The sequence below is a fragment of the Sparassis crispa genome (assembly GCF_003851025.1).
Source record: "Sparassis crispa DNA, contig_000002F, whole genome shotgun sequence".
Taxonomy (NCBI): domain Eukaryota; kingdom Fungi; phylum Basidiomycota; class Agaricomycetes; order Polyporales; family Sparassidaceae; genus Sparassis; species Sparassis crispa.
In genome coordinates this window covers 579,511-605,099 of record NW_020939749.1, presented here as the reverse complement: position 1 = coordinate 605,099, position 25,589 = coordinate 579,511, and the positions used below count along the sequence as shown (strand labels likewise).

The following is a 25,589-nucleotide window of genomic DNA, read 5'->3' as shown; positions in this document are numbered from 1 at the left end:
TGGGCGCGCCCGAGACTTGCCAGTAGCACCAAGTCCTCCTCAGCCATCAGGTGCCAACCGAAGGGAAGGGGCAACAAAGGAAGCCGAGAATCGAGTGCAGGTACTGGCAGCGTCTTCTAAGCGCAGGGTGTTCGACTCCGGGTACTTGGTTGAAACTACGATGTAGATCGGAGACCGACCTGCCAAGCTGCTTCAGCTTCATGTTTCTAGAGAACCGACACCACCGTAAATAAATAGACTCGCGTATTCATCCATTATATGCATCTCACCAGACTGTAGCGCAAACAGTTTTTGGGGAAGACCCATGTTCAGAAAAGACAGTCAAAAGATCTCAATATTGATGAGGATACTTCGGAGACAGCACGCAGGGTGGTATATCTTGTACCCTATCTATCATGGCGCCGAGACCATAATAAGTGTACTGACCGTAATGCAACGACTGGTGCCTGATGGAATCTAAGGGCGTTATCCATAGGCGCCTGCACCATTTGACACCCTGAGCTTCTTGGCCTCGGTGATGCTCACATGAAGTTCACCACCAGTAAAACGGAGTCCATGATAAGTCCATGATAGAATTCAGATGACCACCGCAAGTTATTCCACGGTAAGTCATCCCTTTCGAGGTGCACGAAACCTGACAATTGCAGAATCTACATATTTCAGAAAGATCGAATCAGAAGGACACGCAAATTTATACGGCAAGTACGGGGTCTGCTTCGCAACCTACCTATCACCTCAAATGCAGGTCCTTTGCATCATGTGGGTTATTCAGAGGTCGTCTCCGGGGCGAGTAAGGTCTTTGATGAGGTCTTCTATGACAGGAAAGAAGATATCTGAGTCGACGCGCATGGAGGTGATTCATGAGGAGGTAGGTGAACATAGGAATGATTGGATCATGATCCCGAATGCGTCTGAAGCTTCTGCAGCCAAAGTAATGTTCGTCTGGAACGTAATGTGTACGCCCAAAATTTGCCGAACTTGGCTTTGACTAACGAGAGTGCGTGCTGGTTCGCCACGTGGACTTTACGACTCATTAGAGACAAGGGGAACAACAATCCCATGAAAATAGGAGAGATGTCAAGGTCACGAAAACATCGTTCTGAAGGTCAAGGAGGTTGAGATGCATGCTGAAGTAGCAAAGGTTGAGTAGGCGACGGCGAATAAAAATGTCGCAGGAAGGCCACGGATTGTGACGTGATGTACGATCACATGCAGCGTGACAAGTCGCGCATGTGCGGGACAACCTGTTTGAGCCCAGATTATCAGCATCAGACATCAATTCTCACCGAATCACCTTGTATTAAGAAGGGAGCATCTACCAATACATCTGCTTTACAATGTTGCTCCCAAGCCGAGCTTTGTTTTCTTCATGATCGCGGTAAGGGGTGCGTCTAAACCACCGGACAGCCCAATTCGGTCGCCTTCTGTCCAGCCCATGGCCGCCAGCATCTTGAAACCGATATTCGACTCCCCAATCTTCGGCGCGGCCTGTGAAGCAACTAGGTTGGCCACACTTTCAATTGCACGTATTGAATGAGCGTACCTTGCCTACTTCCTCTCCCTCTCGATGCTTAGCCAATGATGCCGCTGCATTTTTCCCACCTCTGCCCGGTGTATCCCAACCAGTCCCATCCGCCCTCAATATTCTCGCGATCTTCTTTTTATTGATACCTATGCCACTCCTAGAAGTTCTGATCAGCGTGGTGTAACGCGCATTACCCTTGCCCTTGCTCAGGCTCTTCAGATTGAACGCTAGCGCGAGCTCATGTATACGCATGCGAGTCGCCTTGTCTGCAGGGAGTAACGCCATTGTGTTTGGGCCACCTATATCTGCGAGGAAACGGCGGATTTGCTGCTCCAGCGTGACCATATCGATCACACGGTTGGGAACCTCGATCGAGGCCTCTAACCGAGAGGCAGCGAGCATGGCTTTGCGTCCCTTCTTTCCACCCTTGTGTTGCGCGAGGGGGTCTGCCGCAGCTTCCAGAATTGCTCGTTGGCGTTTACGCTTGTTCTCCGCCTTTTTGGCACGGTCTTTTTCCCACTGATACTTAAGTTCAGGGGGTATGTCAGCATCTCTCCGCTTGGCTAGAAAAGTTCGTGGTCAACGTTACGATTAATGCCGAAGGTGACGTGGCTTACGGGCAGGCTGCATCGTGTCCTCGGATTCGTCTGAGTCGAAGTCACCATTCTGCACAGCACGGAATAGCGCCTTCCGTTGTTTTCTGTCTCGTCCGTGCAAGATATGCGCATTTTCAGCAAGCATTTCCTGCGAAGTATCTCTTCAGTCAACGAGGACACCGTCGTATGTCACGGATCTCACCTCGATATCGGCGATGACATCGTCATCTCTATCTGCCCAGGTCATCTGAACAGACATAGCCTCGTCGCTCGAATCACCTTGAGGTTCCGCCTTCCGTTTCTCCTTAGCGTTCTCACGTATCCTCTGCAACCTCGCCTGGAAGCTACTTCGTGGGGTAGCTTCGTCACCGGTAGACTGTTCTTCGTCGTCCTCACCCTCCTCTTGGTCGTCTTCGTCATCATCATACTCCTCGATCTTGGCATCGTCCGCTTCAGCGACCAGTATTTCTTCCTCTTTAAGTACCGCCCGTTCCACCTCTTCATCCCCACTTTCGCTCTCGCTGTCCACGTCTGTGCCCTCATTGCTATCCTCCATCTTCATCTTGTCAGCATCTTCGATATCGTTCATCGTGATGTGTCTCGATCCCTCGGCGCTCATACTCTTCACGAAACCCCTCATCGCCTCCACGCTAATATCCACGTCTAGATCCATCGCGCCGATCCCATTCGACAGTTCCTCCACCTCGTCTCCCCTGTCCTGCACCTCATCCGAATCGTCACCCCAATTGACGTCCGAGTCACCTCTGCGCTGCTCCGCCTCCCGCGGGTCACGCTCCCTGCCTTCGCGCAGATGCAGCTCGTCCATCATCGCACCGAACACACCAAACCCTCTCTTCAGAGACCGCCGCCGTACCATTCGGGAGCGCATGAGGAGCGAGCGTGCTCCGCCGACAGGGTGCATACGGCGCGGCTGCTTCTTCGGCGGTGTCTGGGCAAAAGAAGAAGAGAAGGAGAAGGACTCGAAAGATGGCTCGGGAGACAACAGTGTTCCAGACTGAGCCTTGATTTCGGAAGTGTTTACAATGGGAACCTCCGACTGCGGTTCGTTGGCCTCCGTAGACGGGGGCACCTCCTGGGCAACCGAAGAAGACGGATTTTCAGCAGAGCAAGGAACCTCAGGTGCAAAACGGGACAGCTCGACCGTGGGGAATATTGGACTTTCCTGAATGGCAGCAGGCACCTCAGGTGCTGGAGATGATCGCTCAGCCACCAAGGTTGTTACAGCTTCCTGAACATCAGCAGGCGCCGTCTCAGGAATAGAGAGTCCAGAGAGCATTGATGTTGCAGGCACAGGTAGTACCACAGACGGCGGCATTCGCACGGCGGGAGTAACGCGACCCGTCCGTGGATAAGGCGCGGCATACACGATGACGTCCTCATCGTCTTGCGAATTATCTCCGAGCGCTCCTTCCAGATGTTCTACGAGCACAGTCTTTGTAGGCAATGCAAATTTCCGAGTGGGTTCAGTGTCGACGTAGAAACCGGTGAATTTCTCTTCTGAAGCGTTCACTTCAATGGCAGCTGAAGGCCGTTGGTCCTTAGTAGCAACCGAAGCGGCAGCAGCATCCACTTCAGCTTGCACCTTTCCAATGTCTGCGAAGCCGATCTCTTCCAGTTGATCCGCTGAAGAAGAGTCCCCATTGTCCCCATTGTCAGACTCTTCAGCGTCTGCTCCACTGAAAACTTGGGCGACCTTGCTGGCGGTGGGGACATGACTTTGTTCGTCATCACCTGAGACAATGTTCTCAGTCGATGCAGTCCTGTGAAAGTTTTCTGCATACATACCGGCAGCTTCAACGACTCCTTGCAATATATCTTCTTCCTCCTGGAATAGCGTCGCTGTGTGCACTGAGCGCACAAAAACGATCGGACGTAGCAGGGGTCTATCCTCCTGCAGTAACTTCGATAACGGAACGCCAGCTCTTTGCCTGGATGCTGAGAATCCGCGGCCGGGGCGTGTCCGCCCGCGGCCGCCTCGGTCATACGGTGACGCATCTCCCCTTCCGCGACCACCAGGACCTTCATACATGGCAAAATCCTCTATATCGTCATAACGCATATACCCTCGTCCCCGACTGAGAGGACTGTCCATGCCCCGCCGTGGAGTAGAGAAACCCGAACCGTGGGGAGAATACGGCCGCCCTCGGCCGCGAGAGCGGGGCGTCCAGTTGCCCCGACCAGGACTGTTCGTGGACGGTGCATCTGGAGGCTGCCATCAGCAACAATAAATACCCAAAAAAACCCGCCTTGTGCATCGTGTAGCGTCGACATAGGCGGGAGTACATACTCGCAGGCCAATTCTGGACCGGAAAGTCGAAGTCATCTAGGAAATCAGGCGTACCGCCCCCGCTTCCTCTGCCTCGCCCTCGTCCACGTCCCCTGCCTCCTCGAGATTGAACTGGATCCCCGCGCAGCGGACTACCACGGAAGCCACCGCGACCGCGATTGCCGTTGCCTCTAGCCATGATTGGTAGTGATACAGAGATGCTTCAAACAAGTATCGATACAGACGAGTAAATGTTCTCAGTTCAAGCAAGAAATTCTCAAGCAATGGCAAGATATGGTAGCAAGAAAATACGAACAGATGTCGACAGATCGTCACAATAGCGTGAAGTAGATGGTTGCAGATAACTGCAGATGAGAGAAACTTGTGCAGTTGAACAGAAGCGCTCAGAACCGTGCACGTGCATATTGCGTGCATAGCGCTCTTCCGTCACGCGCGGACCGCGTAAGTAGTACACAGTACTAGTACTTAACTATGAACGTCCACATCCACTCCGAGCTCACAAAAATGAATGGGAACGCTTCAGAACAGACGGTTCATGACAGAATAAACCTCGCCAGACTTGTTCGAAGACTAGAGAAGACAGTTGCCTCCGAGGACTGGACCGACGACCGTTTACCTGCCACATGGATAAAGACTCGCGGCACATTGCAGGTGGGTAATACTCTCTGTTCGCTGACTGGCACCGGGCGAGGATGGTAGAAGCGACTTATTTGTTTCGCAGAAATTAAGACATGCCCGCAAGTTACTGAAGAACGTGGAGCTAAGCGAGGATTTCGACAATGCGTGCGTGTCTCCGCTAAACGCATGGTCCGTAGTTGCGCTCAAGTTCGTGGTTCCCGCTTTAGCGCTATGTTTCAGCGGTATGAGGATATGCGACAGACTTTAGACCGTCTCGAGAACACGGTCTTGGAAGTGGACAAGGTAATTCTATTGTCTTCGTATTCCTTATAAGTCGGCCACGCTTGACTCGAAAATGGTCTCATCGTCTGACATTAAGTCGGAGGCAGTGTCCGATCCCGGTCACGAAATTCGAAATTTTAATTCCTCTGTTGTACTGCGGGAAGTTGCGTACTGATCACGTTATAGCGCGTCTCACCTAAAGCAATACGTCCGGAAGCCATCTTACCATCATTATCTATTCCCTCGGCACCTACAGATGTATCCCGTCTGAGCTTGGAGCCGATGCAGCCACAGTTCTCACCAGGTCTATCAAGCGAACTTGCAGTACCTCCTCTCTCTGCGCAAGACTTGCTTTTGTCCCCATCTAACGAGCCTGTACTATATCATCCTCCAATTGGTCTTTCGGCTATCCCTCTCCCACCTTATTTCGTACCTACACCCACTCCAGCGAAACCTACCCCGAGCACGTCCAAACCCACAGCAACCCCTGCATTCCTCCAGAATTCCGCCGCGGTGCACGAAGAACTCTCCACACAGCTCGCACAGATGGTGACACAACTTAAGCGAAATGCGCTGCACTTCTCCGGCTCACTCGAGGCAGACAAGGCCATCGTAGTTGCCGCACAGGAGAAGATCGAGCGCAACCACGAAGTTATGACCAGGGAGCGCGGGCATTTGAGGGTCGTAGGAGGCAAGACTTTGAGTACAACGTGGATCGTGATCTCCAGTATGGTAGTGTGGAGTTTGGCTTAGCAGCGAGCTCGCGAGCGCTAAGTCAAACTAGTGCTTACTAAGCGAGAGGCTGAAGGCGGAGGAATAGGCGCCGTAAGCGCCAGTCTGTTCCTCCTGCACCTACAGCCTCTCGCTTCTTTTCATTCTGGTGTTTTCCACATGCATGATCTCCGTCGATCTGTAACAACGCCGTCTCAAGGACCTCCCCCGAGCGTTGGCGGTAAGGATTTGTCTTCATTTGTTCCCGATGGGTCTGGATCAGGTGGAGGCACCGCGGGCCTGCCCAACCCGGCCCAGTTGGCCTTGTTTCAGGAAAACCGGGAGCGGCAGGCCCGGAACGCTGCTAGGGCAGTGCGTAGACAGGGCGGAGAAGATAGCGTCAGCGATGACGAGGAGCTGGGAATGCTGAATGGATCAGATGGTGCATCTCCGGGTCAGTTAGACTCCCAGGAACCATCGGCAATGCCTGCAGGCGCGCCTTCGCGACCCAGGACGCCGGAAGATGATACCGATAACCTGCAGTTACTTCGGGATGTAATGAAGATGACTCCAAACTCTCGGGGCATCGCCCTGAAGTTGTGGAACGCAGGTGTTGATAAGCACAGCGGAACTGGCCCTCGGGCAGAGGCTACCGCAGGAAGTGGAGGCAAGGGTAGCGAAAATGCGCTGATAATCATAGACTCAGAGATCAAAACTGACCTCTTTGCCGGCCGAGTCATCGAGACGCCTCAGGAACTCCCCGCGCTTCTCAGGAACGGTTTCCATCTTCCGCTCTCCATGTGCACCTCTGAGGTGATGACCAAGATGCACAAGCATCCGGAGCAGGTTCAGTATCGTAAGATGCACGACGGCAAAGGGATCAAGAGGGCGTTGATCGACATTGCCCAATGGCCCAATGAACAGACGCTGAAGCCGGAGGAGTGGCGCGATGCTTGGCGCAACTACTTCGAGATCCTACCGGCCGTCTGCGATGATGAGATTGTCAAGCGTTTCTTGGAGCACTACATGTGGCTTTCCGGGCAGAGCGATTTCAACAGGATCTTCCCAGTGATCCTCGCATTTGATATCGATGTGCACCGCGGATATTTCCTCATGAAGAAGACCTTCGTCGTTGACTCGAAAAGCTACAATGATCACTTTCTCAAAGTCCGCCTGGAGCACATCGAGAACGGTACTCGAGGCACGCTTCCTATCCCTGCGGCTCCCATTGCCAGTTCGTCCCAAACCCCGTATCGTACACCATCACACTCCCCCGATTCATGTCGCCCGCACCGCGATGGTGCGGCAGACTCCACTGCCAAGCCCTTTCGTGACGGCAGAGCATCTGCGTCCACGAGCATGCTCTGCCTCATCTGCAGCAAGAGTGGACATCGGGCCAGTCAGTGCGGGTGATCGACCATGTCGAACGGCAAGCCCGCATTCACCCTTTGAGAGAACAAGAAGCTCCTCGCCACCTCCATGCGCGCGGAGATCTGCCTCACCTGGAATGTCCAGCACGGTCGCATGCCCTGCCACGGTATGTACTGTCCCGGAAACAGCGGACACATCTGCTCCCTCTGTGGTTCCGACGGTCATGCCGCTGCGGCTAAGCGGTGTCTCAGAGCATGAGCGTATCATTACCCCTTACGACGCTGATGCCTTCGAGTCAGTTCTTCACGCGCTCGGCCTCTTTCAGCGTTATCCCTTCTTGCCTCGCAAATTACATTACAGTTTCCCCATTGGTGATTTCGCTCTGCTCCTTCGCACATTTGCTCCTCCCAATCATTCTTCTGGTGCTGAACACATCGATTTCATTCACCAGTATATCTCTGAGCAAGTTTCTCTTGGCCGCATGACTGGTCCATACTCGCAAGCTCAGGTTGAGCATATCTTGGGCTCTTACTTCGTATCTTCTCCACTTGCTGTTGTTCCAAAGGCTGATTCGAAAAAATTCCGTCTCGTGCAGAATTGCTCATATCAGGACGAGTTTGGAGTCTCGGTGAATAGCCAGATCAACTCGGATGACTTCCCCACCAAATGGGGCACTGCAGCCGAGGTCGCAGAAATCGTGAGTTCCTTCATAATAATTTCTCGATCCTTTCCCAGTGCGAGGGGACATGCAGTTCAGATCAATGCCCGGCACGCGGGAGATCTCCTTTTGCAATCATTGTCTGGTGCACAGGAGGTTGCTGTTCATTCTCCGATCATTGCCCGGCGCACGGGAAATCGCACTGTCAGACCATTGCCCGGTGCGCGGGAGGTTGATGCCATTTGGTACATGCTCGGTGCACGGGATACCATTTGGTTATTCCCCACTACTTGTGCGGGTGGATTCCAGAGCATGTCTACAGCAGACAATGCTAACTTACTTGTCAGATTGTCAATGCACCTGCTGGTGCGCAGGCAGCTTGTCTTGACATCGACTCCGCATTCCGCAATCTTCCCATCAAACCCAGCACAAGCCATTTCTGGTCATTCAATGTGACCCAGGTGACTTCTATATTGATCACGTTCTTCCATTCGGCGTCTTGTCAGGGACCGGGGTGCAGGGTGAGCCGATGGACGCCATTGTCGACATCCTGGAGGCGCACAACATCAGGCCGTCTCGGAAGTGGGTTGATGACCTTATTACATTCCGTTTTCCTGTTTCCCAACTCGCTGCCTCTGGTGTCTATGAGTATGTGTACGGTCTGGCGGACATCTTTCGCATCACTGACCCTCTGGGTGTCCCGTGGCACCAGATGAAATACTCTGACTACGCTTTGCAGGCAGTCTATAGCGGTTTTCTGTGGGACCTGGACCAGCGGTCGGTCACCCTACCCGAGGAGAAGCGTTTAAAGTATCTAGCAAAACTCACAGTATTCATCGCCGCCGTCAAGCGGGGGTGTGTGTCTCAGCGAGATGTGATGTCCATAAATGGCACACTCTCGCACATCGTGTTTGTCTACCCGCACGGCCGTGCGTTCCTCACCAACCTTTGCAGCTTCATCACTTCATTCTCCAACCCCTACGCACCACGATTCGCACCACGTTCTGTCCTCTCTGACATGAAGTGGTGGTTCTCCATCCTCAACGTGCCCAATGTTGCCCGCTCTCTTGCATCGCGGGGCCCATTGCAGGACCTTGGCATCTGGGTCGATGCTTCCTCTTCCTGGGGCATTGGAGTCATTGTCTGTGGCGAATGGAGCGCATGGCACTGGCGCGGACCGATCAATGCATGGAAGGGTGAAGGTCGTGATATTGGCTGGGCCGAGATGGTGGCGATTGAACTTGCTGTCCGAACGGTGAATGTGCTCGGCTACCACAACGCCACCATCCTGGTACGTGGTGACAACAAAGGTGTCGAGGGTGCATTCGCTCGCAGTCGCAGCTGCAACTTTCAAGTAAACTCCTTCATCCGTCGTGCGGAGGTTATCGCCATGTCGCTGAACATTCTCTTCACTGTACGCTATGTAAACACCAAGGACAACTTGGCGGATCCGGTCTCTCGCGGCGACCTGAGCCCCTTGATGTCTCATCGTCAACCCCCCTTCCAGCTCCCGGAGGAGCTCGCATCCTTCCTTGCCAATGTCTAATACAACTCCATCATCCTCTGCGCCCGCACGTGCGAGCGCGTCGTCCCAGTGTGAGAGGCCGAGTGCTGTTCAGGCTGAAACAGCACATATCGGCCCTTCATCGCGAACACTGGCTCGACGAAAACCTAGACAGCCTCATTCCGAGAACAAAGTTATCCCCTCTCTTTTTCGTCCTCATGTCCTAGCACGCGATCACCTCGCGCTTTGGACCACGCCTCATGCTGTTCAATTTCGTGCTTCTCTCTCCGCACAGACCTCATCTGCAGCTTTAGTACAGCTTTTTAATGTCATGCTTTCTTCTCTTGACCCCAGTACTTGGAAGAACTATGGCACCGGACTACTGTGCTTCACACAATTCTGCGACTGCCTCGCAATCTCGGAAGACCTCCGCATGCCTGCGATGGAGCCCCTCTTAGCCGCATTTATCGCGCAGTGGAGCGGGAGTGTCACGCAATCAACCGTGGACACCTGGATGGCAGGTCTATCCTTCTGGCATGCACTGCACGGTGCCCCATGGCAAGGCGCGAAGATGCTAAAAGTGACCTGCTCGGCCATTTCAAAGACCACGCCGGCTTCAAAGGAGAAGTGTGCGCCGGTCACTGTCGAGCATTTGTACACGTTGCGTGCCAACCTCGACTTATCTGACTCATTCGATGCTGCTGTGTATGCAGTGGCGTGCGTTGGGTTTTGGTGCTGTTGTCGGTGCGCATGCACCTGGCCTTCCTCCATTCTTTCTGCTAACACCTTTGCAGGCTTGGTGAGCTGGTAATCCCTTCCGCGGGTGCGTTCGACCCGGTCAAGCACGTAGCGCGTGCAGCGCCCGTTGCTTACCGCACATTACCGGGAGGTACTCAGTACACCGTATTCCATGTCCCCTGGACCAAGACGACTAAGCAGCTCGGCGCAGACATCATCGCCACCGAATTCGGTGACCCTAGCTCCGCCGTCGTCGCCTTGCGCCATCACCTATGGGCGAACGCCCGCGTGCCCGTGCATGCACCATTCTTCGCATTCGAAACAAGTGATGCCGCGGGTTGGGTGCCGATGACGCGCAATTGGTTTCTCAGTCACGTCAACACGGCCTGGGAAGCAGCCGGTTTCGAGCACCTCACCGGGCATTGTTTTCGTATCGGCGGTGCGACCGAGCTGTTGCTTCGCGGTACTCATCCAGATGTTGTTGCCACGCAGGGCAGCTGGAAGTCACGTGCTTTTCTCGAGTACTGGCGGAAAATTAAGTCCATATTACCACTCTTCATCTCACAATCCTTCACTTCCTCTCGTTTGCAACTTACTTCCTCTGCAATGGACTCATTCAAAAAGAAATATTCTCTGTAGTTACTTTCATAATGCTGTGTGTTTGTGTCTATGCTGTAATGCATGTTGTCATATGCTCTGACCTGATCTTTTGCTGCGGAACGCTAGCCCTGGGTTGGGGAAGTCAGCGGGCTCGCGTTGAGCCATGACTGCTGTGGGCTGCGCTCCTTGGGTGGTTAGCTGTGTTCTCAACGACTTTTCGCCGCTTCACGCTCGAGTTGGATTCCACGAATCTCTCCGCTCAGGCTCCCCTCGCATTTCGCCCCTCCGCTGCCGGTCCCCCACTGACTTCTCGGGCCGTCGCAGTCCCATGAGGTGCCTATTGCAGCCCGCTCTGAGCTTGAGCTGCTGCCGGAATCCACCTCTCCCCAACCCGCAAGACTAACAGTCTACATTGCACGGCGAACGTGCTGTCTTAGTGAGCCGTGCACACTCCCTCCGTAGCTCAGCTACCGAGCACTTAGGAAGCGGTGCTCATTGCATTTGTACTGACGTTCCTGGTGATCAGGATCACCTAGGACATCTTGGTAGCTTCTCATCCAATTGAATTTCATGAATGCTTCTGAGACCCACTAACTAGCTAACGGGAACTGCAATAAGCAAACAATATGCTAAGACATGATGTTCTCCGCTCGATACATTAGTGTCTACTATGAGACGGGGGAGGGGGATGGCATGGAGATCCTGAGAGTGAAATAGTAGATTACAGTGTCGCTCGGGAGGAACAGTTGAGTCGAACCGAGTGTCATGGTCATCACCTTCTACCAGGAGCACAAGCCACATTTGTTCCCCTGGTGCACAAGTGTCGTGAGGGGGAACAGTGTAAACAGTGTGATGGGGAACAGTACTTTACCATGCAGCTAGTACCGTGAAGGCGGTGCGGACCTTGACGTCTCAGCGTTGTCGTTGTCGTTGTCATTGGCGGGGTTATCCTCACCAGTATTGGTGTCCTGTGCGGCGTCCTCCTCATCCTACCATCTGGCGAGCCTCGTCTCCACTCGCCTCTCTCCGGTCTTCATCATCGCCTCACTCTCCTCCAGGAATTGACCAGGCATAGTGATCTCCACAGGTGTTTCGAGGATGATAGCGGTGTCGACTCTTTTGCTTGCCCTGTGTAGTATGTGTCGGGAGATATCAATTGCGAGTAGTACATAGGACATGCTTTCCTATACTACTCGCAATTGGTGTCTAGCCTCCCGAAAACCTTCCTCAGGTTCATGTGCATGAGTGAGGCCTTGCATATCTGAGAGAGTCTGCGCTTGGTGAGTGCGAAGTAAATTTGAATATAAGCCGTTAGAGTCATTTTACCTCGGACGGTCCAAGAGAAAGAAACACACCCTAATGACCGCCCCAGATCTTCGGAAGGTGAAATCACATAACTGATACTGAGGAGTTGTACAAAGTAGGTCAACATTCAATTCTTCTTCTGCTTCTTCTTCTTATAAAGCGATCGGGAATTTGCCACCTCGCCGACCTTTAGTTCTATCTCCTCAGTGGCCTTGCGAATTCCCTCAGCGGATTTGAGATCGTGACTTGGAAAGGCATCTATAATCTCGACGAGCACGTCGCGCACTGATTTACCCTCAGAGGTTCTCTTCCCAGTATCAATGATGCAAGACCATTGAGAGTCTGGGAAGGACACATTAGCTTCGAGGCAGTGGTACTGTACATGGTTTACTCATACATTGCGGATACTTCACTCCAGGTGGTCTTGTGCGGTGAAGAAAGCCGTAATTATAGGAGTACCTGCGTCCATGTGTTGCAATATTGCAAGCCTATTCGAGGAATGAAACACTTGCCCAACGCCAGGACCGACAAGATCATGCATCACAGAACGACTCCCGAAACGCAGCAGATAATAAGAGTTTCGTGCTCCTATAACTTGAACCTACCGAAGGTGAGCTTCCAAGGTCAGTGATAGGCCCTTTCAGGCAAAGGGCAGACATACTCTGAACTCCCTTGGATCGGGTATTACGAGGATGAAGCACTTCTTTCTGGCAGACTTGGGTCGTGCAAGCCACTGAAGAGTGTGGGAAAGCATCATGATCATGAAAGCGTCGCCGTACCCTTGGGGTGTGAATGTAGAAGAAAGGCTGATTACCGCCAAATTGACAGTCCACCGGCGCCTACTGATCATGTTATAGCGTGTCTCACCTAAAGCATAGTCTCCCAAAGGCAGACTACAAAATCAGTCCTACGAGAGGTGGGAGGGATGGACTGATATAGGTCTGCTTTCAAACGCGCCCCTTTAGCCGTCGCTCGCCATTTCGCTCGTGAACGACGATGCCGAAGCAATGCCGGGATTCCGGCCGTGTTGCCGGCTGCAGGTTCCTGCCCGAGACAGTGGTTGTCGCGTCGCGTCAACACGTTCTTGAGGCCTTGTAAGTATGCCTTGGTAAAATATGTACTCATACCACAGTCCTGTAGGCTGTCGGTAATGAGTCCTCTACACCAATCTGTCACTACGTCCCGATCGCAGACTTGACACGACTGCCCTCGCTTTCACATCTACAATGTGTAGGCTTGACTCTGACCTCTTGCGATGCCGTTCAAGATGACATCATGAGAAACACAGTTTTTCCGGAGCCCGTTGGTGTGATTGCGAGGACATCAGCTCCATCTAGTGCCTTGCAGACACCTTCGAGCTGATAATCGTGGGGGTCACAGTGTACAGATTTGGCCAGGATTTGACGGCACAAGAGCCGACCTTCAGGTGATCTGAATTCAAAAGAACGTGGCCCAATAAATGTAGAATCTATTACTACATTACGAGGATGGTAGCTGAGTGAACACTTAGAATGAAACTACGCGACAAGGACAACGCCCTCAGGCTGAAGGCGACGTGTCACGTTCTACAAGATCCACTCCACGCGTTTCGGAGATCAACATGCTTATGTAACTCCGAAATGGCGAGCGACGGTGTTTACCCCTCAAATGAAAGCAGACTACCTACATCGGGGAATTTGCATCTTTCTGGTATGGGTCTTATGAGCGATTGTAAGTCATTACAAGGTATAACATATATAGAAGGTGTAGAAGGCTTGTATTCACGAGTATAATCACAGGTAAGACTATGCAGCCTTTGCCAAGAACAATAAGCATTGCGAAAGGTCGGAGTTCTTCCAGGACTCAGGCAGGATGATAGCTCTTGTGTGTCCTGTAAGATCTTACATTTCACCACCAGGTGCGACAGCATCCATTCGAGTGCAGCAAATCACAGTCATATCACTAGCCCCAGTACTCACCACCATATCGGACATGAGATACCCAAGTTAACAAATATATTCAACCATACCAATGCCAACTGTTCCAAATATGCGCACATACACTGAATCACCCCAATCCATCGCGAAAACTGCCAGACCACCAGTGCGACCAATGACCATCGAATATTTGCACGCACACACACTAGGGATACCCTGGCACCGGATTCGCTGAAAGCCATGATGGGTCGCGGCCAAATATGGGCGATGAAGGAGGAAATTGTTGCGCATGTCCGCAGACACTGTGAATGACCATTAAAATCTGTGGAGAATGAGATGTGAATATGGTAGTCAAACACGGCATCCATCCCCTTCACACAACAACATGGGAGTACCCACGGAGCTTCTCAGCTCAAGGATGATAAATATAGGCACACAAATATCTCCCCATACATTGACACAGACAAACATGTCTGTGGAGCACCATACAGCTCGGGAGTCACATCACAACATGCAGGAGGTGGTGAGTGGAGAAGAAGAGAGATGATACACAGAAGGACGGACGCCCTGAAAGTTCAACATGCATACCGATCACTTTAGGGCCAGCAGCAGGAACTCGTATGATAGCTATGATAGGGCACAGGGGAGAGGCACGGCACGTCGCATTATCAGCTATCTCTTGTTCAGAGGAGTCAAGGCGGGAACACTCTGACAAGACGTTACAAGCTGAACATCAAGCTGGGCTGCAGCCGGGAAGGTGTTACAAGACGTGTAGAATGCAGAGTAACTCCGGAGATCAAAACAGAATAGCAATGGCCCGTGCGCATGCTCTGGGCATAGTTATACCATAGCGATGAAGACCCACAAGATATGTACCAGCACGACGCGTCGATTGTAAGCTCTTACACGCGGTTACAAACTCGCATCACACTTGGTCACGCTTGTCAGCGCTGCAAGCTCAAACAAGATCCAGGCGAATTCCCCGATGTAAAGCAATACGTCTGGAAGCCATCTTACCATCATTATCTATTCCCTCAGCACCTACAGATGCATCCCGTCTGAGCTTGGAGCCGATGCAGCCACAGTTCTCACCGTCTATCGAACTTGCAGTACCTCCTCTCTCTGCGCAAGGCTTGCTTTTGTCCTCATCTGACGAGCATGTAGTACATCATCCTCCAATCGATTCTTCGGCTACGCTCCTCCCACCTTCTTTCATACCTACACCCACTCCAGCGAAACCTACCACGAGCACGTCCAAACCCACAGCAACCCCTGCATTCCTCCAGAATTCCGCCGCGGTGCACGAAGAACTCTCCACACAGCTTGCACAGATGGCGACACAGCTTAAGCGAAATGCGCTGCACTTCTCCGGCTCACTCGAGGCAGACAAGGCCATCATAGTTGCCGCACAGGAGAAGATCGAGCGCAACCACGAAGTTACATTGATCAGGGAGCGCGGGCATTTGAGGGTCATAGGAGGCAAGACTTTGAGTACAACGTAGATCGTGATCTCCAGTATGGTAGTGGTGCTCATTGCGTTTGTACTGATGTTCCTGGTGATCAGGTATCTACTATTTCACTCTCAAGATCTCCACGCCATTCCCTCCCCCCCACCTGGACTTTTTTCCGTCTTATAGTAGACACTAATGTATCGAGCGGACAACACCACGTCTTAGCATATTGTTTGTTTGTTGCAGTTCCCGTTAGCTAACTAGTGGGTCTCAGAAGCATTCATGAAATTCAATTGGATGAGAAGCTACCAAGATGTCCTATAAATAAAAGAGAGAAATAGACATGGGAAAAGAAAAGTATAAGTGGTGACCACATCATCTTCTACCAGGGGCGCAAACCATATTTGTTCCTCTGGTGCACAAGTGTTGTGAGGGGGAACAGTACTTTACCGTGCAGCTAGTACCGTAAAGGCAGTGCGGACCTTGACTCCTAAGTGTTGTCGTTGTCGTTGTCATTGGCGAGGTCATCCTCGCCGGTATTGGTGTCCTGTGTAGCGTCCTCCTCATCCTACCATCTGGCGAGCTTCATCTCCGCTCGCCTCTCTCCGGTCTTCATCATCGCCCCACTCTCCTTCAGGAATTGACCAGGCGTGGTGATCTCCACAGGTGTTCCGAGGATGGTAGCGGTGTCGACTCTTTTGCTTGCCTTGTGTAGTATGTGTCGGGAGATACCAATTGCGAGTAGTACATAGGACATGCTTTCCTATACTACTCGCAATTGGTATCTAGCCTCCTGAAAACCTTCCTCAGGTTCATGTGCATGAGTGAGGCCTTGCATATCTGAGAGAGTCTGCACTTGGTGAGTGCGAAGTAAATTTGAATATAAGCCATCAGAGTCATTTTACCTCGGACGGTCCAAGAGAAAGAAACACACCCTAATGACCGCCCCAGATCTTCGGAAGGTGAAATCACATAACTGATACTGAGGAGTTGTACAAAGTAGGTCAGCATTCAATTCTTCTTATGCTTCTTCTTCTTATAAAGCGATCGGGAATTTGCCACCTTGCCAATTTTTAATTCTATCTCCTCAGTGGCCTTGCGAATTCCCTCAGCGGATTTGAGATCGTGACTTGGAAAGGCATCTATAATCTCGATGAGCACGTCGCGCACTGATTTACCCTCAGAGGTTCTCTTCCCAGTATCGATGATGCGAGACCATTGAGAGTCTGAGAAAGACACATTAGCTTCGAGGCAGTGGTACTGTACATGGTTTACTCATACATTGCGGATACTTCACTCCAGGTGGTCTTGTGCGGTGAAGAAAGCCGTAATTATAGGAGTACCTGCGTCCATATGTTGCAGTATTGCAAGCCCATTCGAGAAATGAAGCACTTGCCCAACGCCAGAACCGACAAGATCATGCATCACAGAACGACTCCCGAAACGCAGCAGATAATAAGAGTTTCGTGCTCCAATAACCTACAGAAGGCGAGCTTCCAAGGTCAGTGACAGCCCCTTTCAGGCGGAGGGCAGACATACTCTGTCACCTATGAACTCCTTTGGATCGGGTATTACGAGGATGAAGCACTTCTTTCTGGCAGACTTGGGTCGTGCAAGCCACTGAAGAGTGCGGGAAAGCATCGTCATCATGAAAGCGTCGCCGTACCCTTGGGGTGTGAATGTAGAAGGCAATCACCGCGGCTAGGGACACGGGGACCTAAATGATCATGCCCCTTGGGTGACGGTCACGGTAATGCACGCGACCGTCACGGCGTGATCGTCGGCGTTGGTGCCAAGAAAGGCAGTCGCGCCGATCTCCCGGCATCGCGGCGGGGTCGAGCCTGATTTGGGCACCGTACAAATGTCGCTCAACCTCTGGCGCCCATCTCTCCCTCAGTCAGTCTGCTCAGACGACCATGTCGTCCCTCATCTCTCACCTTCTCTCCTGCTGCCTACGCAGTCATTCCCCGGTCCAGGTCAGTCTTCTCGCTGTAATGTGCAGCGAGCTCTATCACTGACCATGTCTATCGCATATAGGGCGAGGCGGACGAGCGAACCCACCTCATTCCCGAGACCACCATCACCGACATACCACAGTGAGTACTTCTCACTAACGTTCATACTCAGAAATTCTGTGCAAAGTTCGTTAGCGGGCCGTGTAAAGTGATCCTAACTGCGACTACATTTAATCAGTCCGAGTCTGGAATCTACATTCGCCTTCTTTTATTAGACGAAACTAGCGCGCTATGCATGTGTGCTATGTCATCAAACAAACCCGCTCTTACTTTATGCTCATTGTAGACCGCGCAGCTATGTCGTTGACCAACAAAAGCTCAAGGACCGCCTCGGGACCATCGTCCGCGCGAAAGAAGGGTAAGCACCCCATCCCTCTTCCGTCGCTCACCTACTCACACCCCCACAGAAAGATGGTGAACGTGAACACGCCCCTCCCCTTCAATCTGCACCACAAGTCCTTTCCGGAGACCTCCCGCTCCGCCTCCACCTCTGGACAGCGCGGCCCCTCAGACACAGAGGCCGCATCCCGCTCGCGTGAGCCCTCGCGCTCGATCGAGACGAGCCGCTCGACATCCTCACTCCACCCCGGTGACGCGTCATACCTTCCCCCCTCCGAGCCCGCCGCCGTCCGCCGTCCGATCCTTAATGCGCGCCTCGTGCGCACCGCTATACGTCGCGGGCGGAGCGCGACCCGTGGGCGGATGGGGCGCTTCGGGGACGACGCCAGGGACGCGGGGCGGCAAATGAACGGAAATGGAGGCGGAATCGAGCATGGAGGTGTGGACGCGAGCAGTACAGAGCCCCAAACAGAGGACGTCTATACAGCAGAAGCAGACGCACCGGCTGCAGCGTCAGCGGCAGTCCAGGAGAACGCCGACATTGACACCGAGGCGACTCCACATGCGTTGGACGTCGGGTTCCAGATAGCGGACGTCGGGAAGATCGCTCAGAGCTGGGGCGAGTGAACACATCAGAGACGGTTTCGCACCTCATCTCACGATACATGTACGAGCGCAGGGCGCTGGGCGGCCCTGATAATGGCAGAGAAACGAAGGAACGGAAACCACGAACGCGTCACTCCTCAGCGGGACAAGTACTTTGGTTCGCGCTTTGCGCGGAGTGAGGACTTTGGGACGACACACGTACTACTACTAGTCATCTAAGTCAGTTCCAGTCTGTCTCGTTTGGTTATGGTCTCTGTAGCGTATAGGTCCCTGCAATATATATACCCACTACCTGTATAATTAGCCGCCGGCGCGCTGCGAGCTGCTATTTGAGCCTGCTTTTGAACCAGCCTTCGAGTCTCCGTTTGGTTTGACATCTCCACTCGCTCTCGGGTCGCCAGCTGCTCTTACTTCTTCGCTTCCCCTCGAATCTCCACGTGCTCTTATCTCCCCACTTGCCCTCGAACCCCCGCTAGGTGGGGATGCTGCTTCGCCTTGACCAGCCGGCGATGCCTCTCTGCCGTGAGGGGGAGTCGACGGCTGATCCCAACGACCCGCAGAAAGAAGCAACTGTCTGATCTCCTCCACCGGCGGTGGTACGACGACTCCGCCGAACATCATCTTCGCCATCTCTGCCCAGCGGCGGTAGTCCGCGCACACCTTGTCGCAGATGTGCCCAGCGAGCACGAGCACGGTGCGCTCGTCCTCGAGGTACAACCGCAGCCGCGCAAGGATCTTCGGCGGCTCATTCACGCACGCAGCGCGGAATGAGTCCAGCAGCGATTGTGCAGTGCCCGGCATCGCCCACAGCTTCGTCGTCAGCTGCTGCAGCTCCGACGACGGGTTCGCCGAGTTCAGCCGGACAATGGTCCCCACGCGGTCATAGAAGGCGCGGACGGGCCCGACGATGCTGTCGGCGCCCGCTGTAATCACGTCTTCGCAGGCGCGTTTCAGCTCCTGGTCGATGCCCTGCCGGTCACGGTGAGACAATAGGTAACAGAGGTGATCTGTGAAGGAGAACATAGATAGATCTTACCTGCCGGATGTCGGACATATTCTCGTCTCGGGGCATTCCGAGGGAGGCAAACAGAGCCGTAGGGAGCAGAGCTGAGGTCCTCTCAAGCATCGACGCCAGGGTATCTGCCCACAAATCGTGATGAATGCATGCTAAGATGGATGATACGAGAAGGTAGCGACATACCGGTTACTGCTGAGAAGTCGAGGAGCTTGTCTGGACTTCTTTGTTCAAGATCGAGACTCTGCACAATCTCCTTGAGGATGAGCAAGTGACGCACGAGAAACAGATGTGAGTCCAGAGTGACAGCCGACGGCGAAAAAGCTGATTGAGTAGAAGATGGAGGTACATGTTTTGAGCGGAGCGTCTCAGAAGCGCTGACAAGGGATTGTCTGCAAAGCGTAACTGCCTCCTGTGCGATATCATCAAAGATAGCGGGCTAGAGATGCGTGAGCATCGAAAAGCCAGTACGTCCTCAAACGTAGACCCACCTTCACGAATTCATGCAGTTGCGATAGCACCCAAACGGTCGTACGCAGAGTGGGGTACCACGTATCTTGCTTGTCCATAGACTTCAACTTGAACAGCTCGCTCACGCTCTCCTTCTCTACGGTACCCCCCTCCATATTTGACACAGGCTTCCTCGCTGCTGTTCGCGCCTATCAGTACCAACCAGAATCCGAAGGTAAAATCGTACGAACCTACAAGTTTGTCGGGATATGCGAGGTCCTCAGGCTTAGACACATAATACCGTACATCAGACTGAATGACTGCTTGTGCTTTGAAAAATAACCGTGTCTGTGCGTCTTGGAGGACCATCTCCAGCAGGTGGCTGATGTGAAGCATCCGCAGACCAAGCTTCTTCCTGCGGGGGCGATGCTCGAGGTCCAGTAGAAGCTCGTCCGTCTCCTCATCCGAGTCGCCCTCCGGCAGAGGTACGTCGAGGACCATCAGCGCCTGCAGCACGGTGCATACTTCGCAGAGCGCAGTTAGACGCGGCTCATGCAGGATGCGTGGACGGAGATCGTCGTATAGGTAGTCACAGAGGTTTTCCAGGTACTGGCTGGGTGGGGTCAGGGAATGCTATAGGGGAGCTGAACACGTAACGCACTAGAGCTGCTCTTCGCCCGAGTTGAAAAACGAACGGAAGAGGTTGAACTCGTCCGTGCAGAGTTGCTTCAGATAGCTACATCCGGCTCTGGTCTGCGCAAGATATTGTCAGCAAGCCTCGGATGACGCGGTACTCTACAACCCACCAATTCCACGAGTTCCGTCCTGGTTGGGTCCAATCCCCTAATCTCTTCCACTAACCTGCCCACAAGCAGGCTCTTACGTGCAGCAAAATACGCCGTATGACATTCTGACAGCAGCGCAGAGAGCTCTTCAGGGTGCACCTGCGCTCGGCGCTCGAGCTCTGCCAGTAACGGTGCTAGCTGTGACGAAACTGAATTGAAACGCGTGTACAGAAGATGCATCTGTGCTGTCGCTGAGACATCCTGAACAAGCATGATCAGAGGTCAAGTGCAATAAAACATGTTATTTCTGCCATGCCTTTTCGGACATACGCCTCGACACGTCCTGCGTCAGCGCACGTAGGGATCCAACGAAGTACATCTTGATCAGCGTCATCGCCCTAGTCATGCATTGCTGGAATCGTAGGAGGTAAATCTCTGCTTCGCGGAAATGGCGCTGCCGAGCAGTCAGTAGCAACTACCAGGGGAGATGAAGCGGTGCTTACGTGTGTCTTCAGGTAATCAATGCAGATATCCACGCGCTCGACCATATACAGGAAGTCTGTCTGCAGTACCAGCGAATCTCCAGGGGAATTCAACATGCGCGTGGCATGCTCGAGCTCCTGGAAGTAATCCAGCCTCTCACCAATCGCTTCCATCATGCTGATGAGCCGGTCCTGCGTGGTACTTCAGTATATTGATACACACGGTTGCAAAGCATTACACACTCGTTCCTCAAGGAGTTGTTCACAAGCATCCTTGAGACTTTTCCCGCCGTCCTCCACGCTCCTCCACTCTTGCAGCATAGTTTCCAAGGCCTGATCTACCTCGTCGATTCGCTGCACGAGCCCATCACAAGTGTCAAGATGCTCTGCGACACCTGCCAGATGCGCACGGAAGTGAGCTTCTTGGCTGTGCGTGACGGACCTGTCTATGAGAGCGAACCAATCGTAGTATTGTTGTGGCGTCTGGATGGGCTGCTTTGGATGGAGCGCATGTAAATGTGAGGGTTGAGAACGCGATGCGGTCAACGGGTTGGGTGTTGAGGGACGAGATCCGAAGGCTAATTTATTACGAACGGTCGGGGTTGACGGCCGCGAAGACGATGCAGATTCATCTACGCTGGACTTAACTTCTAGTTGTTGGGAGGTCTGGAAATTGAAGTGAGGGAATGACATACCTTAGATGGCAACGAGCTACGCTCGCTGGCCTTCTTCACGAGATTCACGCTGCGCGCCTCAGGGTCGCTCAGCGGTGCCTTCGCCTCCCACTCCTCAACGCTTATAGTAGGCTTTGGGTATGGGCTGAGAGAGGTAAGGGTATTCTGTCGCTTAGAATTCGTGCTTGAAGCCATATCTTTGCGCGGTCATGGCCCTCTCAACGGGAATGGCCAGAAGCGATGATTGGGATTCACCCCAGAATCTGCTGTAAATAACATTGGAGGGGTTGTTATACGATATACTGCATGCTTACTCCTCGAGACGTCTGATACGCCGGATGGAAGGAGCGCAACAAGCACTGAGGGAGTTTGGACGCAAGCGGAGAAGTATCAGCCACCGAATCGATTTGCATATATTTGGCTGGCGCCCCAAACGCGTCGCACGTGAATTGGTCGCCCAGAATGTGGCGAAGCTCAACATTAGTTCAACATCACCGGCACCCCTCGTCGCATAACACCTCAGAGGACAATCGTACAGCACAAAACACGCTTGTATGATACTTTGGCTATCTTTTACAAGAATTTGCTGACTCTGACTCTTTTCTGATCGCTTTGAACTATACAGACAACATGACTGCGACGGATACTTGTGATACAGATTCACTCGGACTTGGACTCTCTCGAAATGATGCGAGCTCGACGGCGCGTGTACCGATTGACCGCATCCCGGAGGATGTGATGCACGTCATTTTTGAGTCTTGGAGAAACGATGCACCTCATGAGCAGTTTTATACTGCGCTTTGCGTGGCCTCTGTTTCTCGGTCATGGCGGCACGTCGCACTCAACACTTCCTCGCTTTGGACGTCCCTCGTTTTGGTCCTGGACGGTCTCCATTCTCCAAACCCTCTCCCGTTGTTCCTTGAGCGATCTTGCAATCGGCAACTGACCCTCGTCGTCCGGCGCAAGGAAGAGGTCGATCGGACAATTACACTTACGGACATGCATGCTCTGACAACGCTAGCATGCGATGTCATGAAGTTGCTGGTCGAACATCTTGAAGCGTGGTGGTCTATCACCATTTCGGCTGACATCGTCGACCTGGCACGAAAATGCTTACCCTCGTTGCAGTGGCAAGGCTGCGCTCGTTCATTACGACACTTGGTCATCGTGGACCCCATCAGTTCTCTTGACATCTCTCCCTATCCTTTACTGCCACTCATCGGTTCTAACTTTCGCGCCCCACAGCTGTGTACGTTAGAATTGCGGTCTACACTCGAGTTCATGGCCGATCTCGATCTCGGCACCTTCCCAGCTCTGGAGAAGGTGTTGGCAACTGACGATAGCTTGCCCTTTGGGCGGGAGGCATCGGATTTCATGAAGAGGTTCCACTCCCTTAGGCTTCTTACTTGTATCCATCTCATTGGCTCTCAATTCGAACTGATGACGCTGCAAACCCATGTTGAAAAGGTCGAATTGCAGTCGTTAAAGGAGTTTACATTCGAGGATATGCCGCTCGAGGAGGTCGTCACTCTCTTGGCAATAATCCACGCTCCCGTTCTATCTGCAATTAGGTGTATTAACCTGGATGTCCATCAAAGCTACCCGCTCATAGATCAAGATGACTTAGCCTACTTCCCGTCCTCACCCAGCCTCACGCTGTCCAAGCTGTCCTCTGGTGTCAAGATCGAGGTCTTCGGAGAGATTGCGTACCCTTTTGAAGTCGTGCATTTTGTAGGATGCGGCGGCCGACTCGATGAGCTTATCCGGGTAACATCTCGGGGAAGCCCAGGTACTTACGGGAACTTCCCGCGGATGGTGCGCCTAGACATCCAGAGCGAAGCTGGAGTCTCCCCTCGTTGGCTTCGACATGTGGTTGAAGTGCGCCAGAGAGCGAGTAAAGTCTCCCCCATACATACCAGTTTCGAAAGTCCCTCCGTGATCGAAGAGATTCGTGTTCAAACGCTCCGGGAGATACCCCAAGAGGACCGCGATTGGTTTGAACGGAACTTGCAGTTGTTCGAGTGGGTCACAGATGACGTGGTAGATGTGAGGTTAGATGGTTCGGTCACAATTTTTTGTCGATTCTGAGGATCTTTGTCGACATTATGTCTTGCCGTACATATTTAGCTTATGAATAACCAAGAAGACTCTGTAGTCACCATTACGGAGGGGAAATTACCGTCATATTTTTCATCTTATTACTATATGTTTAGACTTCCTAATAGCCTAGTCTGGACGAACCGAGGGGAGCATTGTTTGCACTTATTATGCTGCAGCCTCTGATCTCGCAGCAGCCAAATAAACGTGTGGCTGAGCCTCGTGTGGAACACGATGCGGCTATTAATTGGGCCACCGTCAGAGCTGAGCACTGTTCAAAGTGCCAGACATAAGCCAGAGATTCTTTCTGTTTCCCAAGGCGAGCCCTTTCTTGTTTGAAGCGAATAAGCCACTTTTCACTCTTTAATGCCGATGACGTCGTTAACATCTACGTTACCGTAGGGATCTGCGTAAACGTTTACATTGGCCTACCGATACATAGGTTGTTGGATATTTCTCCGGATCGATACGCCATATTATTCCTTTTTTAGATCTTCGCAATATGGCCATTCCTCGATGTGATGGAGGCACCTCTGTTGGCCTATCTAACATTGTCGAACATCCCAGAAGACGACTTCTTGTCCGAACTTCTTGTCCGAATTTACGCGCAGTCGATATACAGACCGAGTCATTGTCAACCGGTCGGTCCATTGCCCATCACTGCACACTGTTCGACTGGAATCCCTCGACGCAGATCTTCGTATGGAACACTGGCATGTCGCTCCCTTTGGCTTTTCTTGCGTTCAGTTCATCGATATCCGTCTGCCCATCAGTGAATTCATCCGAACTATGAGCAAGGCGCCTCGCGGTGGGTACAATTCGGCAGACTTCTGGCCTTTCCCCACTTTGGTCGGGTTAGAGATTAACCAGAGAGCGAATTTTCCCCATCGTGTCCTTCGCCGTTCTGTGGAGGTGCGCGGTAGCCGAAAACCAAACCGTCCTTCCGACGTCTCTCGTTCTCCGAACTCACTTCGGGAAATCCACGTCCGCACGCATACGAAAATATCGAAGAAGAATCTGCAGTGGTTCGGGAAGCGATTACATGCATTTACGTGGTCCTCGCTCGAAGGAGTAGCTGAAGCGGATATGAACTCTGTGAAGATACACGTCATACCCACGCAGAATGCATGAAGCAATGTCGACTCCTACTAGCGGTGAGCCTTCTTTGATTGCCCATTTTCGTTAGTTTCTCACCCTGATCCCGCAGGGTTTAAAGGGAACCCACAACGATATGAGACTATTAAACCGCGTACCGTGATTAGATGTCGAACAACCATGACGGGGACCTTGAGGGTGAAATATGCGACGTATCAACAGCATTGAACTTTTCAAATGACTTGGACCAAGTTTGCTATGCTATGCACAATGTTATACTTCAATTCAGCGTACACAATCTCTCCAATGTTCTGTCTCGCGGTCAAGGTTTGTAATCAAAGAAATTCAATGGGCACCGCTGCTAAATGGTGGGTCAATATTTCTGGGAAGATATCAGCACTCGGCGACTCGTGGCAGCGGCACTGACCGTCTTGCACAATTTCCGTCT

The 25,589-nt window shown here is 52.5% G+C and overlaps 9 protein-coding genes across 9 annotated transcripts; 7 read left to right on the top strand and 2 right to left on the bottom strand.

Moving 5' to 3' along the window:
• Positions 1 to 1,332: 1,332 nt before the first annotated feature.
• SCP_0301610 (predicted protein) lies at positions 1,333 to 4,607 on the bottom strand (the record flags this gene model as incomplete). The annotated part of the gene is made up of 6 exons (XM_027755558.1): positions 1,333 to 1,488; positions 1,544 to 2,088; positions 2,143 to 2,269; positions 2,324 to 3,873; positions 3,928 to 4,344; positions 4,430 to 4,607. The coding sequence occupies 6 exons, from the start codon at positions 4,605 to 4,607 to the stop codon at positions 1,333 to 1,335; spliced, it is 2,973 nt and encodes a 990-aa protein (XP_027611359.1).
• A 326-nt stretch (positions 4,608 to 4,933) lies between these two features.
• Positions 4,934 to 6,082, top strand: SCP_0301600 (hypothetical protein; the record flags this gene model as incomplete). Its single annotated transcript, XM_027755557.1, has 4 exons — positions 4,934 to 5,080; positions 5,151 to 5,212; positions 5,275 to 5,350; positions 5,516 to 6,082. The coding sequence occupies 4 exons, from the start codon at positions 4,934 to 4,936 to the stop codon at positions 6,080 to 6,082; spliced, it is 852 nt and encodes a 283-aa protein (XP_027611358.1).
• A 138-nt stretch (positions 6,083 to 6,220) lies between these two features.
• SCP_0301590 (hypothetical protein) lies at positions 6,221 to 7,453 on the top strand (the record flags this gene model as incomplete). The annotated part of the gene is made up of 1 exon (XM_027755556.1): positions 6,221 to 7,453. The coding sequence occupies one exon, from the start codon at positions 6,221 to 6,223 to the stop codon at positions 7,451 to 7,453; it is 1,233 nt and encodes a 410-aa protein (XP_027611357.1).
• Positions 7,454 to 7,634: 181 nt separating this feature from the next.
• Positions 7,635 to 10,950, top strand: SCP_0301580 (hypothetical protein; the record flags this gene model as incomplete). The annotated part of the gene is made up of 5 exons (XM_027755555.1): positions 7,635 to 8,108; positions 8,169 to 8,511; positions 8,576 to 9,360; positions 9,869 to 10,290; positions 10,368 to 10,950. 5 exons carry the CDS (start codon positions 7,635 to 7,637, stop codon positions 10,948 to 10,950), a joined length of 2,607 nt encoding a protein of 868 aa, XP_027611356.1.
• Positions 10,951 to 15,205: 4,255 nt separating this feature from the next.
• SCP_0301570 (hypothetical protein) lies at positions 15,206 to 15,634 on the top strand (the record flags this gene model as incomplete). The annotated part of the gene is made up of 1 exon (XM_027755554.1): positions 15,206 to 15,634. The coding sequence occupies one exon, from the start codon at positions 15,206 to 15,208 to the stop codon at positions 15,632 to 15,634; it is 429 nt and encodes a 142-aa protein (XP_027611355.1).
• Positions 15,635 to 17,499: 1,865 nt separating this feature from the next.
• Positions 17,500 to 18,564, top strand: SCP_0301560 (hypothetical protein; the record flags this gene model as incomplete). Its single annotated transcript, XM_027755553.1, has 4 exons — positions 17,500 to 17,559; positions 17,621 to 17,679; positions 17,885 to 17,956; positions 18,006 to 18,564. The coding sequence occupies 4 exons, from the start codon at positions 17,500 to 17,502 to the stop codon at positions 18,562 to 18,564; spliced, it is 750 nt and encodes a 249-aa protein (XP_027611354.1).
• Positions 18,565 to 18,843: 279 nt separating this feature from the next.
• SCP_0301550 (Sec34-domain-containing protein) lies at positions 18,844 to 22,144 on the bottom strand (the record flags this gene model as incomplete). Its single annotated transcript, XM_027755552.1, has 11 exons — positions 18,844 to 19,512; positions 19,580 to 19,683; positions 19,745 to 19,997; positions 20,050 to 20,207; positions 20,260 to 20,621; positions 20,670 to 20,761; positions 20,815 to 21,054; positions 21,110 to 21,247; positions 21,297 to 21,467; positions 21,519 to 21,917; positions 21,971 to 22,144. The coding sequence occupies 11 exons, from the start codon at positions 22,142 to 22,144 to the stop codon at positions 18,844 to 18,846; spliced, it is 2,760 nt and encodes a 919-aa protein (XP_027611353.1).
• Positions 22,145 to 22,579: 435 nt separating this feature from the next.
• SCP_0301540 (hypothetical protein) lies at positions 22,580 to 24,037 on the top strand (the record flags this gene model as incomplete). The annotated part of the gene is made up of 1 exon (XM_027755551.1): positions 22,580 to 24,037. One exon carries the CDS (start codon positions 22,580 to 22,582, stop codon positions 24,035 to 24,037), a length of 1,458 nt encoding a protein of 485 aa, XP_027611352.1.
• A 798-nt stretch (positions 24,038 to 24,835) lies between these two features.
• Positions 24,836 to 25,177, top strand: SCP_0301530 (hypothetical protein; the record flags this gene model as incomplete). Its single annotated transcript, XM_027755550.1, has 1 exon — positions 24,836 to 25,177. The coding sequence occupies one exon, from the start codon at positions 24,836 to 24,838 to the stop codon at positions 25,175 to 25,177; it is 342 nt and encodes a 113-aa protein (XP_027611351.1).
• Between the last annotated feature and the right edge of the window lie 412 nt (positions 25,178 to 25,589).